Source organism: Amphiura filiformis, unplaced genomic scaffold (assembly GCF_039555335.1).
Source record: "Amphiura filiformis unplaced genomic scaffold, Afil_fr2py scaffold_22, whole genome shotgun sequence".
Classification (NCBI taxonomy): domain Eukaryota; kingdom Metazoa; phylum Echinodermata; class Ophiuroidea; order Amphilepidida; family Amphiuridae; genus Amphiura; species Amphiura filiformis.
This window is the reverse complement of record NW_027305486.1, coordinates 1747421-1763495: the sequence shown is the minus strand read 5'-3', so window position 1 is coordinate 1763495 and position 16075 is coordinate 1747421. Positions and strand designations below refer to the sequence as shown.

The window sequence follows — 16075 nt, the reverse complement described above, 5'->3', positions numbered from 1 at the left end:
AGCGCCATAATGTAAACTAATGGAGAGCAAATTTTCTATCAACCAATAATTTTACACCATCTCCCGACACACCCCAATTAATATTTACCCCATGCGGTTTATGCAGACCCCTTCCAGACCAGCCGTGGTATTTTGCGAAACATATTCCATATTATATGTCAAGTCTGTATAATTAGTTATTTTGTGTCTCAAATCCAATGCAGGGTCAGAGTCAGAGTTGATCATTCACCTGCTTATAGCGAGTAAGATAATGGCATTACGTGTATAGATTATAGAAATGACACTTGCCATACTTGTTAATGTTAGTTTCAATCATAAGAAATTTTGGTCATCGTATCCCAACAAAAATAAACATGTTTTAAACACGTTTTAGTTTTGGTCAAAACGTTTAAATAACATTTAAATGGCGGTTGAGCATCATTAATTGATTTCGTACACTGGTAAGTAATGTGTTGTTTGTACTGTTTACTCTGACTGCTTATATCTATAAGTACCAGACTGTTTATCAGGGACAGCCTGTGTGGTTCAGTGGTTAGCGAGCTCCCCCCCCAGCAAGCGAAAGGGCTTGGTTTTGAGTCCGCGCACAGGCAGGTATGTCCGGAGTCTTTACTATGCATGTCATGTTTCCATTTGTATGTTTCCATTCCCCTGTATATTGATATATTAAGAATAACGATTAAGCATCATTAATTTGATCTCGTGCGCTGGTTTGTAATGTTTGAATGTTTCTATGTTCCAGTGTATGATGCGTAAGCCTCTTCCCTTGTTTGTGTAATACACTCAAAGTCGGTGACGTGGAAAACATTTGAATACATGAATACAAAAGCCACCTAAGTCCATGCGAAGTTATTTTGAGAGAAAAACCCGTGTATCATTTTAATTCCTTCAGTTAGATTTACCTGGTCAATATGGTAAGTTTTACGTGCAAATGAGTGGATTAACCTGTATTAGGTATGACGATTAGCATTTCAGGGACTTCGTGGGGTTCATTTTAAATTTTGGTTTTTGAATCATATACAAAGACAACAATGTTAGAATGAGATTACCACTAGTAAGATAATACAAAATAAAGCACACAGGTATGTATAATGTTGATAAGCATTCTGCCATGTAATATAAACCACACACTTTCCTTTATTAAACCCATTTTTGTTCAAAAGTCATTCTCTAGCAATGAATGTGTTACAAGTGGACTTTTATACATACTGGATTTCAATCAATGTGTTACAAGACTCAAATCATGGAATTGGGTGATTCTTTCATACATGCTATTTTCACATGCCCAATAGACACAGAGAATGAATTTGAGTTGTTCTTTCATGCATATGACAGGCCTATGTATAGCAACAATTTCCCATGCGTAACTCAATTTGGCCAAAGTATGGACTTAGGTGGCTTTTGTATTCATATATTCATTTATTCATCATTCAATTTAGGATTGCTCAGTGCCGTGCGCAAGATATTACATACTAATAATAATTATGAGTTTACTTTGTTTTGTTTGTAAAAAGCAATTTATTGTTCAAGATGTTGATGAAATAAAAGCCTTCATATTCCATTAATTGACTTTTTTAACTGACGTAAGCCCTACACTTGCAGGTTAAATATAGCTGTTCAATAGCTGTAACTTTTTGTTAAAATTTACGAAGACATTTAAATGTAAACAGTTCTGGACTGGTGGTTATCTTCAATATTTAATACAACAAATTAGTTAATAATTATAATTACACTGATATAATTATACAATGTTTTATAAAGCTTTATGTTTTAAAATTATATTAAACTGGTAAGAAGTCAGTATAGAGTACATGAGAAAATTTTAAATTATTTATAGGATGGTTTTCTAACCACTTATAAATCTGTCATATTCTGGCGAGTTTTGCACCTTTCTTAAATTAAAAAAAAAATTAATGATGATATACATCAACAAAAATGTAATGTGATAAACTGTTACAGTTTGTTAAAAAGATCTCATGATAAATAATTTATATCTACGTGCGTGTTATTGACAATAATACGCAGCAGATTTTCAACATTGATTTTATTTCAATGATGCTGTTAACATTAAACAATAATGAGATCATTTCAAGCAACTGTTACGTATAGAAATAAAGAGTAAAATATGATTCACAATTGATAAATTATAAATTACTTCGATAATGTCTATTTTATGAATAAATTTGTTAACTAAAGTAAGGTCCGTATTGTTGAGTTTATAATGTCGACTTTGCTTACAATGTACCATGTAGAAAACATCACTAGGACCAGCTGTGATTAACGGGTTTTACAATGATGTGACTGTGAAGATCTGAATCGTGGCAATTTGAGCGTAAATTTTAAATGAATTTGCTGAATTTTGAGCACATCCTTGACGATCATCTTTAATTTATCGCTACGGCTGCTGTTTATAGTGAATGAATTTAACAAATTCAAAATAATTCATCTTCCCTCAAATGTTGAATGACGTAGGCTATATACCGAGATCATAACTGCAAACATGTGCATCAATCCCGGGGACAGGGGGGACATCCCTCATGTTTTTAGATGGGTGATACAATATCAACCCCCCCATGTTTTGGCACAATGCAAATATCATATACTGAATTACAGATCTCGAATCTGACAAAGTGATAAGTTTTGTTTTGTTTTTGGGTATCCGCGAACTTTGTCTCTTGACTCTCCGTGAAGAAATGGACTGCGAATAGCTTTAAAAATGTCTTGTCTTGTCATAGCAAATTATCAAAAAGAATAGTTTGCACTATATAGGATATTTTGTTTAATTTGCTACCAATGAAAGGCAAAAAATAGGTCACAATCAATAGAAATTATATGTATTGACCTATTTCGGTGTTAACTAGGTAACGAAGCATCTTACGTATTGCCAGCTATTACTTAATTTAAATTTAGAAGTTACTTGGGTTAAGTGGTTTACGTTCATTGCAAAGGTCACGTGTCTTGAGTAGCGATACGTCATCCAGCACTTCTCCAACCCCAGTGCCGAAGAAGTGATGCTCGGATGAGCCACGAAAATTTAACGTAAGTTGAAATTAACCTTGCTTTTGAAAATAAGTCTTAAATTTGTCTACATTATGTCTACGCCACATCAGTTCATATTACATTCCCGTCTCAAAAGCGAACTTGGCCGGATGATGGCGACAAAACTAGTCAGACGTATGGAATTTCTGGAAAGAAAATCGCCCAGATTTAGGAACCACCTTCATTCTTAAAAGAAGTCTCTGTCAATCCGTGCCGTTTGGATATTTACCTATTATGTACTATTAAAGTACAGCCATGATCAACGTGAACGCAGCGGTTCTTAAAGCTCCGTAACCCAAACAGATTTATTTCTAAAGAAATTTTTGTGGTAACCACGTTAATGAAATTTCACATGCCCCTTGGAATTGTGTGTAGTGCCAGGGATTCCACTTCGATGAAATCTGTAGTGGACGAAAGTCACTTCGTAAGGCGTAAGCTTCCTAGCAGTTACAGTGATACTAATACTCCTTTATGATTAAATGCAGCTTTTAGAGATGTATAATGAGCAGGAACCTGGTTTGGATTCCAGAGGGAGTGTTCCTGTACGAGACACATCTATCGGAAAAGGACCAGTTCAGATCGCGCGCCAAATAAGTTTGCAGTTCAGAAATTGCTTTTTTTTCTCAGCCTTGACAAAAATAGGCAGAGCTGGGAATCCAACCCGGGACCTCCCCTGTTGAAAAACTCAGTGCATTACCACTGAGCCACTAACTACTCTGTGAGAAGTTTGATAGTAATCCTTGATATTGCTGAATAGAATAAATCAATATTGATAGGCCTATTTATCTAATGTACGATGCTATTCAAAATTAATAGACGTTCCATAGGGGCCTATAAACAAGGAATATAATGTGGAATGGCTATCAATCGATCAATCAATCAAGTTTTAAAGTTATCAATAATCAATAATAAACCGATAGAATATTACTAATTACATGCTAATCAACCAAATAAATAGGCCAGTAATATGGAATATTACTAATTGATTAAAGTGTGGCTTTTTGATGAGACTGTACCATCTTTTACATGTTCTGCAGAATCAAAAACAGAGAAAAAAAGAAAGGATATATTGTGTTACATATCGGCTATAAAAGTAACTAAAACTTGCTATAATCAGACAATACTTTAATTTGTCTAAAAGGTCTTCTTTTAATAATGTTGTACAAAAATCATTCACATTGGGAAATCAGTATTAGATATGCATTTAGCAATGGCTTACAAGTACAGAACTCCCTAAAACTCCCTAAAACTCCCCTAAAACGAACTTTTTTATCCAAATTAATGTGTCAAGAATCAGTATGACATCGTATTATTAGGGCAGTATTTATATTGGTTTCATACTTTACTGCCGTTTGCCGCTTTGCCGCTCTGAAGAAAATGTTGCTTCACTACGCTGTCGCACCAGAAACGCCGCTCTAACGTATGAGAATAGGAAACGATTTTGACTTTCCTTCGTATGTTCATTATCATTGACTGTTATGATCCTTTTTGTTTGTAACAAATCATTATAATAAAGGTACAGCGATGTGTTGAAAATCGACTAAATTTATACGCGATGTAAACACGCAGAGATTGCCCATTGAAATGTGTGTGTGATAGTTTGCGTACAAAAAATGACATTAGAGAGATTGCGATTTTCCAAACGTAGACGTAGGACGTACGTCTTTACGTACGTTAACACGTACGTTTTTACGTAGCTACGTATTGCAGTGAGGCCACATACTTTACCAACGCTCGTGTTGTGGCGCTATGTCCTATAGTCAGTCATCTGGGGATTTGTTTTGCATGAAATCAGCCCGGGGTAGTCGGTGGGGTCAGTGATCAATAAAGGGATCTTAATCCTCTCTACGTCATACATAAATTCGCCCAGTCTCATTTCCCTAATATTAAATACAATTACATACAGAATACAGAAGTCCAGCGCACAAATCCATTGGACCACATGACAGTTCGGTAGCCATATTGAATTTTAAACATATAGGCTATAGGCAACACCAACATTGATCGGGTATAGACCACTTGACATGTGACGTCATTGCCCGGCAGTATGCGCGCGAATTCTGACAATTTCCATTGTTCTTTGCCCTGCAGTGTGCGTACGCATCGTAGTTTGCTCAGGGCACGTGCATTTCAAATCGCCCACCATATTTCATATAGTACAAGAAGTACGGCTGACGAGTCCCTCGCCTTTGTTGATAAACAATGATTTCATATTAGCATAATGACAGTGCTCATCAGTTAATAGCCACTTGGTGAATAGATGGGCATTATCAGCTATCAAAGAGATGTCTTATGCAGCTGCCAATCACGATAGAGGCTTGAAAACATTTTGTTATAAACCCAAAAGGGTCACTCCATATGAAATCAAGGAGGCGCCCCACCTGACCCCCTCAGATTTGCTTTATATTTTAGTCATATGTTGTACCTGTAAAAATATTAAAAACCTGCAAACATCACTTTTATATAACTACTAGTCTTAAATTACAACTTTGCTAAGTCCCAGTAATTGTATAGGTTGACTTCATATAAAATGACAAGCCCGAAGTTGACCATTTTCTTATGATTGCATGTAGTGCAAATGTGCCGAATTCGGAAGGCTTGAAAGTCAAATTGGCCACGATATTGAAAATAAATGATTAGATGAGTAGTTATTGGCCCTATTTACGTTTATTTCCATTTTCTTATGATTGCATGTTCTGCAAATGTGCCGAATTCGGAAGGTTTAAACGTCAAAATGGCCACAATATTGAAAATAAATGACTAGATGCTTAGTTATTGGCCCTAGTTACTTTTATTTCCATTTTCAATATTGGGGCCAATATTTGACTTTTAAGCCTTCCAAATTCGGCACATTTGCAGTACATGCAATCATAAGAAAATGGTCAACTTTGGGCTTGTCGTTTTATATGAAGTCAACCTATACAATTACTGGGACTTAGCAGTAAGTTGTAATTTAAGACTAGTAGTTATATAAAAGTGATGTTTTATAGATTTTGAAGGAGGACCACATCGACTTTGGGCCCCCTGAAAATGTTGAATTTGCAATAAATTTCATCTTCGTGAGGGCGCTGTTCGAAATGTAAATGAGTTGTGACCTCAATTGTTTGGATATGCATTGTATTTATCCTATATATAGCATCAGTGATAACAAAAATAATTAATCTGACAAAAATGTGAATTTAGGGGGCTAAACTTGCCAGTTTACAAAACATTACATTTTTTCTTTTTTATTTAATGACCCCGTGACACAACCCGCAATTACAGAATTTTTTTATTTTTTATTTTTTTGACAAATTGGGTATGCAGTTAGTGGGTATACAAAGTTTCAGACCTCTCTCTCTTTTTATAAAGAAGGCACAGACTCCCAAAGATGAAATTTATTTGAAGGGCAACTTTTGGGTCCAAATTTAGACCCCCTACTCCAATTTTAAATGGCTGCCACAGAAAATCCGTAAGAGCTACAGACCTCAAATTTGCAGGTTTTTAATATTTTTACATGTACCATATATGACTAAAATATAAAGCAAATCTGAGGGGGTCAGGTGGGGCGCCTCCTTGATTTCATATGGAGTGACCCAAAAGTGATATAAGGACAAAACTGTGCATGTTGGTACTTGATTGTTTGGATTCTTATATGTTGAAAATCCCTTGTAGTAGTATTTTTTATGTGTAGTGTATATTGTTTATAAATTATACAGAGGTCTATACTTTGAATTTGTGTGTAAATAAATAAATAAATAAATAAATAAATAAATAAATAAATAACCGATCATGAATTGTGCATATTTGAACGTGTTCTTAATGTTCCTAAAATATCTGAGCCAAAATTTCCTTGCCCTCCCCACCCAACTTTCGACCTGCAAAAAATGCTCGCCCCCCCCCCCCTTTGACCTGCCAACCAATCTTTGACCCCCCCACCCCTATAATACTTCACCACCTCGGGGATACACAAAGTTATTGCACCACCCCTCAGCTGTACAAAAACACATGATATTTTGACTATAACATTCGTAGAGAAACACTCGTTCTCTACGTTTCCTTTACCTAGACTCGAGGTAAAATCAGCCTATTTCCACGTGGAACCATGGTGGAACGTACGTTTTAATGCTACGTTGAGTCCCAAATGTCAAATCGCAAGGTCATTTTTTATACGCAAAGTATCACACACATTTCAATAGACAATCTCTGCGTATGAATATTGCGTTTAAATTTAGTCCATTTTTAACACATCGCTGTACCTTTATTATAATGATATAAAAAAAAAAAAAAGGATCATAATAATAACTAGACTTTCCTTCGTATGTTCATTATCTTTGACTGTCTTTAACATATTGTGAAATGGACAAATTTTGTGCATTTTCAACGATGTATCTACGTCGATTTTGCACGTGGAATATCTTCAAAAATAGCTAAATACGTGACCTCGCTTCGATACAGGAGAGTGGTTTTGAATAGATCAACGTACGTCCGATGTCTACGTTTGGAAATCGCAATCTCTCTATTGCAATTTCCTATTTTGGACTCCAACGTAGTATAAAACGCAGATGCTACGTTGAATTATGATGATTTTATGCAACGCACCCAATTTTCAGGACGAAAAAGTCTCATTTAGAAGATAAAGTCATGATATATGGATGTAGTGATCTTTAATATGCCAAATTATATGTTTTTGGGCAACTTTAATATTTGGGGAGCACAAAAATACAATTAAGTTTAAGCAGCCTGTTAAGTCAAAAGTTTAGTCAAAATCAAAAGCGGGCTGTTTGAATTAGGCAGCAACTCAGGAGCCTGCACTTACTGTTAATTTTTTAATCACTACGCCCACTATCGACATAGATTAGATTAGATCAGATTTATAGTCTTTATTCCAGCCGACTTGTTCTCCTACGTGACGAATGAGCACAATCGAGACTAGCAATATTTAACACCGTATTAACGTACGTCAAAGCGTACGTGAAAACGTACGGTTCACGTGCTGCGTTTGGAACATCGCAATCTAAACTATTTGGAAACAAACACTTGGTTTTTGTAGTGTAACAAAAGGCAACAGACTGAAGCAGGGTCGTTATAAATCCGTGGTTTGAAACCATATGTTTATTTCATTTATCGACTACCCTTAAGCGTATCCATTTTAATATGTATTCTATTTCCGCGTGGGGCCTTGTATAGATATTCGACATGCTAAAAATAACTTAAGAAGGATGTTCTACTCAAATATTGAGTGGGATGTACTTGAGCAGATGACGCCAAGACAAAAGTAAAATATTTTAAAGTAATAATGAAAACATATTTTTACACGGCGGTGACATACCTTGTATTTTTTTTCTAATATTTCGATTATCTTAATTGATAAATTAATAAACAATACTTATTTCTCACATTACCCTTTTTAGTTACTGCTTACCAGAAAATGTAAAGCTTTCGTGTTGTGTTTCAATTATTTTTATGCAAATATGCCAAAATACTAAACACTAACGCACCCCCCCCCCTCCTAGGACATACACTCCGCAACATATTACGCCATACACCGAGAATCACACATTATTGCCATAAATAGGTACCACATCTTCCTCAAGCACAACACAACATGATTTTGATATATCAATATTTTTTTGCTTTTTGTTTAGTTAATGTTTAACGGGAAATGGGAAGCCTACGTTTCACATTTAATTGATTTAACATTATTGATTATAGCAAATGACCAAAAGACCGAACAAACACACAAACATATACACACACCGACCCACCCCTCCACACAGTGGGGGTGGGGTGTATGTGTGTGTGTGGGGTGTTATTTTCTTCTGTCGATAATTCCGACTAAAATATTTTAGAGAGCATGTTACATTTTTTTAATTGTAGACCGTGTGTAGCGTCGTAGGTATCACGATCTTACACAGCGACATCTATTTTAATCATAATGCGCATGGGCAATGATGACAAAGTAGAATGTGGATATTGTCATGGCTGTGTCTATTGAACGTCATAGGATAACAAACGAGTAAATAGATGACTGTTTATATACTAAGATCCGCCTTCTCTCTCTGTTGAAAAACACTGCCAATACTGCATATTTGCAGCTTACATAATTTATAATACACGTATACTCGACAGGTTCGCATTTTATTTTATCTCTTACGTACACGATAGTACATACTGTGCATGATTGATTGATTGATTGATTGATTGTGATGTATGTAGTAGTACTGACATCACTAGTGGTGGATTCCTATAAGCATGACAATTGTTCATGTACCAACATCTGTTCATTATCCAGACCGTGGAATGTATGCTACGTTTCATTTTATAATGTGAGTATACCCAGCACATGTAAATAATAACTAAATATACGTACTTGCAAATGATCATATTGGTAGATATTTTATATTATTACATGAATATTATTTCTGAAGTCATTGTAGTTGGCGATGTAAACACATTTCGTTTTTAAACTATGTTGCTAAAATGCTACCTAAATGACGATTGACTTCTGCAAATGCAACAAAACAAGGAACATATCAAAAAGAATAAATAAGACTTTAAATAGATAATTCTTTCTTTTTTTTAATTCACCAATTGATGAGGATTAACAAAAGTGAATTGCCAATAGTATATTCAAATAATCCTAATTTTCTTACTTTTAAGTTTAAAATCAATTGTTGTGGTATGTTTCTTTTAAAAGGCCATTTCAATTCGTGATCCACTGTCTTATCCCACCAACTTACTACAAAACAGTTACGAATCTTATACCATCAGAAACCTACAATCAAGAACAAATATAGTTGGCACACTTTGACAATATATAGGATAGCTCTGATAGTTCAGCGAAATTATTGTAACTATGTTTCATTAGAAGTACAAACCATCCCCTTTCCCCATTCCCACTCAATCAATGTTGGAGAAACTGCGAAGCCAATGGTAAAAAACTGCGATGCCTAATTGAGGTACCTATGAATACGACCTTCACGCACATTTTACACTGTATCTCAGAATAGGCCTACATTTTGCCGACTTTACGTTTCATTCGTATGGTACGGTCACATTTAGTATACCAGAGTATCACAACATTATTTTCCCTGATTGTAAGACTACAGAATGTTTGCGTCCATATTAACTCTCTTGTCGATTCGGTCGTTTGATAAAGATATCGTCCAGTATTATATGTAATTATGCATAGCTTGCAAATTCAATATCTGAATCAGCTGAAATTGTAGAAATGTTTTAATATTGCTATACTATAGAGATCCCATTCTTTATGGTCAACGTACAAGCAAAGACTTTTGGGAGTCGTGTATAATATCAGCAGTACGTATATAGAGTGGAGTTTACTTGGGAATCAGCCCGACGAAAGATCAGGAATAAAAATCTACGTTGTGTATTCAAGCTTTGATGTTAGAGAAGTTGTTTTTCTACTTGTACATTATACGGTATACTATTATAATTTTATCGAATGTCTATATAATTGAAATTATTTTTCTAGTAATTAAAGAGTTTAACTTCAACATTACACTATTTTTCGCTCATCTGGAACCAGCTCACCAGTTAAACTCTTTAATCGTTTTATCTACCACTACGTATGAATATCCACTCGTATATTTTTCTAGTAGAATCATCATCACCACCACCACCAGAATCAGCGTCATTATCGCTAAATTTCTGAAATGAATAAAATTCAAATTGAAAACTATTTTTTTCTCGTTTCATTCTTTTCATCCTTCCATATATTCATATCATTTATTTTGTCTTTCCTTCTTTCCTTTTCTTCTTTCTTTCTTTCGTTCTTTCTTTCTTTCTTTCTTTCTTTCTTTCTTTCCTTTTTCATTGTTTCTTTCTTTTTTCATTGTTTCTCTTTCGTTTTTCTCTTTCTTATATCTCGTTTGTTTCTTTGTATATAGCGAATAACAAAATGGGCCAAATCAAGAGTCGGAGAAGTGGATTGACGAAATCACTGACAAAAGATGACCCAGCGTGTATTATCAACATACTCATAGATGATGTACTACTTAAGATATTTTCTTTCTTGATTATATCTGAGAAGCTTACAGCATCGAGGTTTGTAATCTATTTCGTTATTAGTATTACTGAGGCTGCGCGCAGCAGATATCGTGAAAATATCAGATGAGAACACAATGCTTTATTTTGATGTAGTGGATAAAAAGAAAGCCTAGAAAAAGTAGAACCCAAATTTAAAAACATTCCTGATCTGACATGCAGGTTGCAACCCTCCCCATTTCTATATTAAACATCGTATCAAAATAAGTATAGATACTTTCCACATAATATCGCTATGGCGTCGTAATGTGTGTAAAATTGGGAAATTCTAGCTATGTACTTATAAGTATAAGTAAAATTGATTTACGGCTAAAAATTCTACGTTTTAGTTCGCCAGTGAGAAAAAACACCCAGGGTGACTTGTCAGCTAACGGGAAACTAAACAAAGGTAGCCATCATTTTGTTAGTATTTAAGTCTTCTCTAACTATCTCAATTTGGCAGAACCTGTAAAAGAAGGCTCAACCTCATCAAAGAACCTCACTTATGACGAACTGTAGACTTCTGGAATAGATACCCATTAAAGGCAGCAGTAGTCAAGACATTCCTAAAGCGGGGAGTTGTTGTTGATGCTAATACCCAGTGTTGCAAACACTGATTCCTTGTTGAAATGGGTGTACCTCATGGCGTCAAATTTGGCCCTTATGCGATGCTTAACCAACAATTGTCTGAACAAAATAGTTCCTATTCTGATTTCGACATCAATGACTAATTTCGTTAGTGATTGACCGTCAACGTATGTCATCGATCGATAAGAATCTGTACTGACCGCGCCCTTTTCATTTTGAGGATCAGTCTGTTGTTGATTACCTATCAAAAGCGTATATCTTTCTCGCCAATAGCATAGGAACTTTCCAACTCACACCCCCTTTAATCAAAACTGTGTGATTGTCGTGTCTTTTGATTAAAAACCACGTAACTTGGACATATTTCAAAGTTGATACCTAATCAGGTCTTGAGGTGAATACATCAGTATAATAAAGGATGTAGCACAACATTTTGGCACAGATTCGGAATAATCAGCTTAGAGTTTGAGCTGGTCTCACATATCTGCTTTTTGCGTCCTTTGTGCACGTTGTCTCCTGTTTTCTTTTGCTTGTAAAGGACCCCAATGGAAATAAGCTTTCCCAAGGCTTTTTGGACTATCCTTGGTACTTATGTTGATTTGTAATTTCGTTATACTTCATGTCCATGCAGCAATTTTGATGTGCAATTTATTTTATTTTGTTATAATAATACTGTATATGTAGTGTAATTTGTATGTTATTCTTATAGTACCAAATCAAATCAAATCAAATCAAATCATAAGACGTACGTCAGCCTATGATGATTAAAATCGTGAACACAAATCCCTTGCCAATGAACATATAATTCATGAAAAGGAAAACATGATCATGATGTCCCATGTGTTAGAATTAACGTCACAATTAAATCATGTATGACTTTGAACACTGTAAATAACTGTAATATGGGACGAATCAGATAATAACGCGATGTCATAATAATTCTTGGCATTTTGTTTTCATAGATCTATTCTTTGTCGCAAAATGAAGTTTTCATTTCAAGAAAACATCATTACAGGGAAGCACTGCCGAGGATTCCATTATGTACACTCTAGGACATGTTATGCTCACAAATGCTCAACTTTAACATTGACATTCCCTTATTTCAAATGTTCAACTTTAAACGTAACAGAGTACTATGCATATTTAACGCTGATAACCGGATGTGAATTATGTTTGCACAAAAATTCAAAAACGACTGGTGTTTTTAAAACATTATATTATTTGTTTAATATTGTTTTCCACTTTTGCCTGACTGACTGACTTTTTAAGATGCTTTTTTCTTTTTTTGATTTGACAGAACATGTAAAAGATGGCACTGTCTCATCAAAGAACCACATTTGTGGCAAACTGTAGATCTTTGGAATGATTGCAACTGGTATCCACCACCACACCCGACAAAAGATAAGCAAACTGATAAGTCTGTAAATACGACCCTGCGATTCCTTCAATCCTACACTGACTCGTCGCTGAGAGTGGTGTACCTCAGGGCGTCAAACTGGGCCCTTATGCGATACCTAACCACCAAGTGTCCAAATCTTCAAACTCTTTCATTTCTTTCACCAGATCAACATCCACTGTATTATTGCAACAAGGACATAATTAAGTATTTTTCGAAGACTAATTTTGCTTTACCTTCAAAACTTAAGAAACTTCAGTTATCATTCGTTGCTAGGTATAGCGGCTATGTTAATTGTGTACATGATGAATTTTCAGAATTTCAGATATTCTCAATTATACAATTCAGAGACATTGTCATACCAGGAATTCTACAATGCCAAAATCTACGCCACCTAACACTTTATAAATGTTACCATATATCACAGGAAGACGTGGAAATGTTGACGTCTGGATTACCAAAGCTTCAAGAAATCTGCCTGCTTCACTTCACTACTTCATTTAGTGTCAGACGCGGCTATGGCCAGGCTGCAGTTCTGGAGGAGATCCTCCAAAAAATTATTAATAACCTTAGAGATCTTACAAGCCGTCATTATATAACGGCTAAATATGTTGCTGATGAACATGCAGAGGAATACAGTATGGACGATATCTTACAAGAATTAAGTCATCGACAAATGCTTAAACATCTTCATGTAACAGAGGCTTTCTTTAACCCGGAATCTTTCGCTACTATGACCCAAGCTCTAGGTAATATGACAGAACTGGGGCTTTGCGCTTGCAACTGCGTAACTGACGACATTATGAAAATAATAGCACGTGATCTATCAAATCTAAAGGTTTTATTATTAAACGATTCCATACCATACACAGATATAGGGTTAAAAGCCTTGAAATATCATTCGACGTTACAATCATTGACTATTTTCCAGGAACCGATATACCATAGTTATACTCATATAGCACCGATACTGTCTACAGAAGCCATCTTTGAGACACTTTTGTCGTTACCAAAGCTCAAGCAAGCAAAACTTCTGTATTCAAGACGTCAAGATCAAGATAAAATTATCTTCCATCGATATCTGGATGAATTTCGCACAATCAATCCACATGTTAGGATCTGTTCAAAGTACGAATTTCAAATGTTACCTAACCCGTCTATGGTCACGATTGACGTTAATTTGAGAAAAAGGATATTCTTTCGTTAAACAAGCCCATTAGGACTGTTAATTTATACTGTGGATTTTGTTCATTTTGAACAATTCCAAAGGAAAATGAAGATGCCTGCCCTTGTTTTAAAAGTGCCTGCCCTTGTTTTTGCAGTTGTACAGACTGTAACAATAAATATTATATAATTGCAATTTCGCTTCTCAGAAAAATTTAAAGTGATCATGGTAACAATGTTATGCATTAGACTCGTTTGTCTTTTAATGAATGTGGTGAAATTTGGAACCAAACACGATTGAAGACCTGAGCGCAAGAAGACCGTAAGTCAACTTGGCTCCTCAACGTGTATGCACTCAAGTTGCGTATAGTTTCGTATAGTTTGGTTATGTTTTATACATGTTCAGGGGCGAAAACAAATCTTTCACAACCTTTCATGATGTTTTCACCCTGTAACATGTAACATGTATTAAACATTATGAAACCCTAAGAAACTATACGTAACTTTAGTGCATACATGTTGAGGGGCCAAATGGACTTTTTGCGCTCAGGTCTGCAATTGAATCTCTCTAATCATATCAACCTCTAATATATCTTAACATTGTGCTTCTCAAATCTGATTTTTTGCACTTCACACAAACATTCCTCATCACCCCAAAGTTTCCATAAAATAATAGATCAGATTACCATAAAAACAATAATCTCTAGAGCTGAGCTACGGAATATCCCGTTATCTTAATTTCCTAACTTTTCCAAGAAGTATAAAGTTAAACAAAAAAGCAGTTATACCCATTGTAATTTTCTTTGTATTATGTTCTTTATATTATTCTATGAATATAGTTTTGTTATTTTTTGCTCTGAGATTACTGGTTTTCTTTTCTTTGTGTTGGTTTATGCGCTTGATTCGTTCTTGATTCAGTGAACATGATTCCTCTGTGGGTCAACCCCCTCCAAATAAAAAAAACACATTTTTGTCCAAACCTCACACATGTATTCATCAACTCTTTGCCACTCTAGTAGTTAGGTGAAAAAGTTCAATCTGGTGACCACTCTCTGGCTAGTAAGGTTTGACGATTGATTCGACTTCTATGGACCATTTAGAAAAAAAATAGCCACCATGTCCCTCGCGAAAATCCCAGCATTTTTCGCTAGAGGCCAAAATCCAAAATGGCCGCCGCCACCATTTTGAAAATTTAAGTTTTGAACCAGAGCACCTATAATCATGCACAAAGACACTTTTTCGGATATGTCGAGTTAAAGGATTCCGATTCTGATATTAGTTTGACATTACGGCATCATTTTCACCCAGAAATCCAAGATGGTGGCCGGCACCATCTTGAAAAATTTAGTTTTGAACAAGAGGACCTAAAATCGTGTACAAAGACACTTTTTTTGGATAAGTCGACCACAAGGATTTCAAATTTGACATTACTTTGACATTACGAACTCATATTTACCCAGAAATCCAAGATGGTGGCTGCCGGCGCCATCTTGAAAAAAGTAAGTTTTGAACCAGATTACCTAAAATCGTGTACAAAGACACTTTTTCCGGTACTTTTTCCCTTATCTGGGATTAACAACCCTTATCTAGAGTTAAGGCACCTTATGTGGGGTCTAGATGCCTGTTCTGGGGTTTATGTTCCTTATTTAGGGTTAAGGCGCCTTATTTGGGGTTTAGACTGCTTTATCTGGGGTCTACGTCGCTTATCTGGGGTTACGGCGCATTATCTGGGGTTTATATGCCTTATCTGGGTTTAGACTGCGATATGCTAAGGTTAAGGCATCTTAGCCACAGGTAAGGAACGTAAACCCAGGATAAGGCCGTCTAAACCACAGATAAGGCGCCTTATCCCTAGATAAGGGATAT

General features: G+C 35.5%; 1 protein-coding gene across 1 annotated transcript; it reads left to right on the top strand.

Annotated features, from left to right (window-relative positions):
- The first annotated feature begins 8995 nt into the window (after positions 1-8995).
- LOC140143460 (uncharacterized) lies at positions 8996-14506 on the top strand. Its single transcript, XM_072165293.1, has 3 exons — positions 8996-9344; positions 10929-11085; positions 12947-14506. Exons 2-3 carry the CDS (start codon positions 10940-10942, stop codon positions 14250-14252), a joined length of 1452 nt encoding a protein of 483 aa, XP_072021394.1. The 5' UTR covers positions 8996-9344; positions 10929-10939; the 3' UTR covers positions 14253-14506.
- The last annotated feature ends 1569 nt before the right edge of the window (positions 14507-16075 follow it).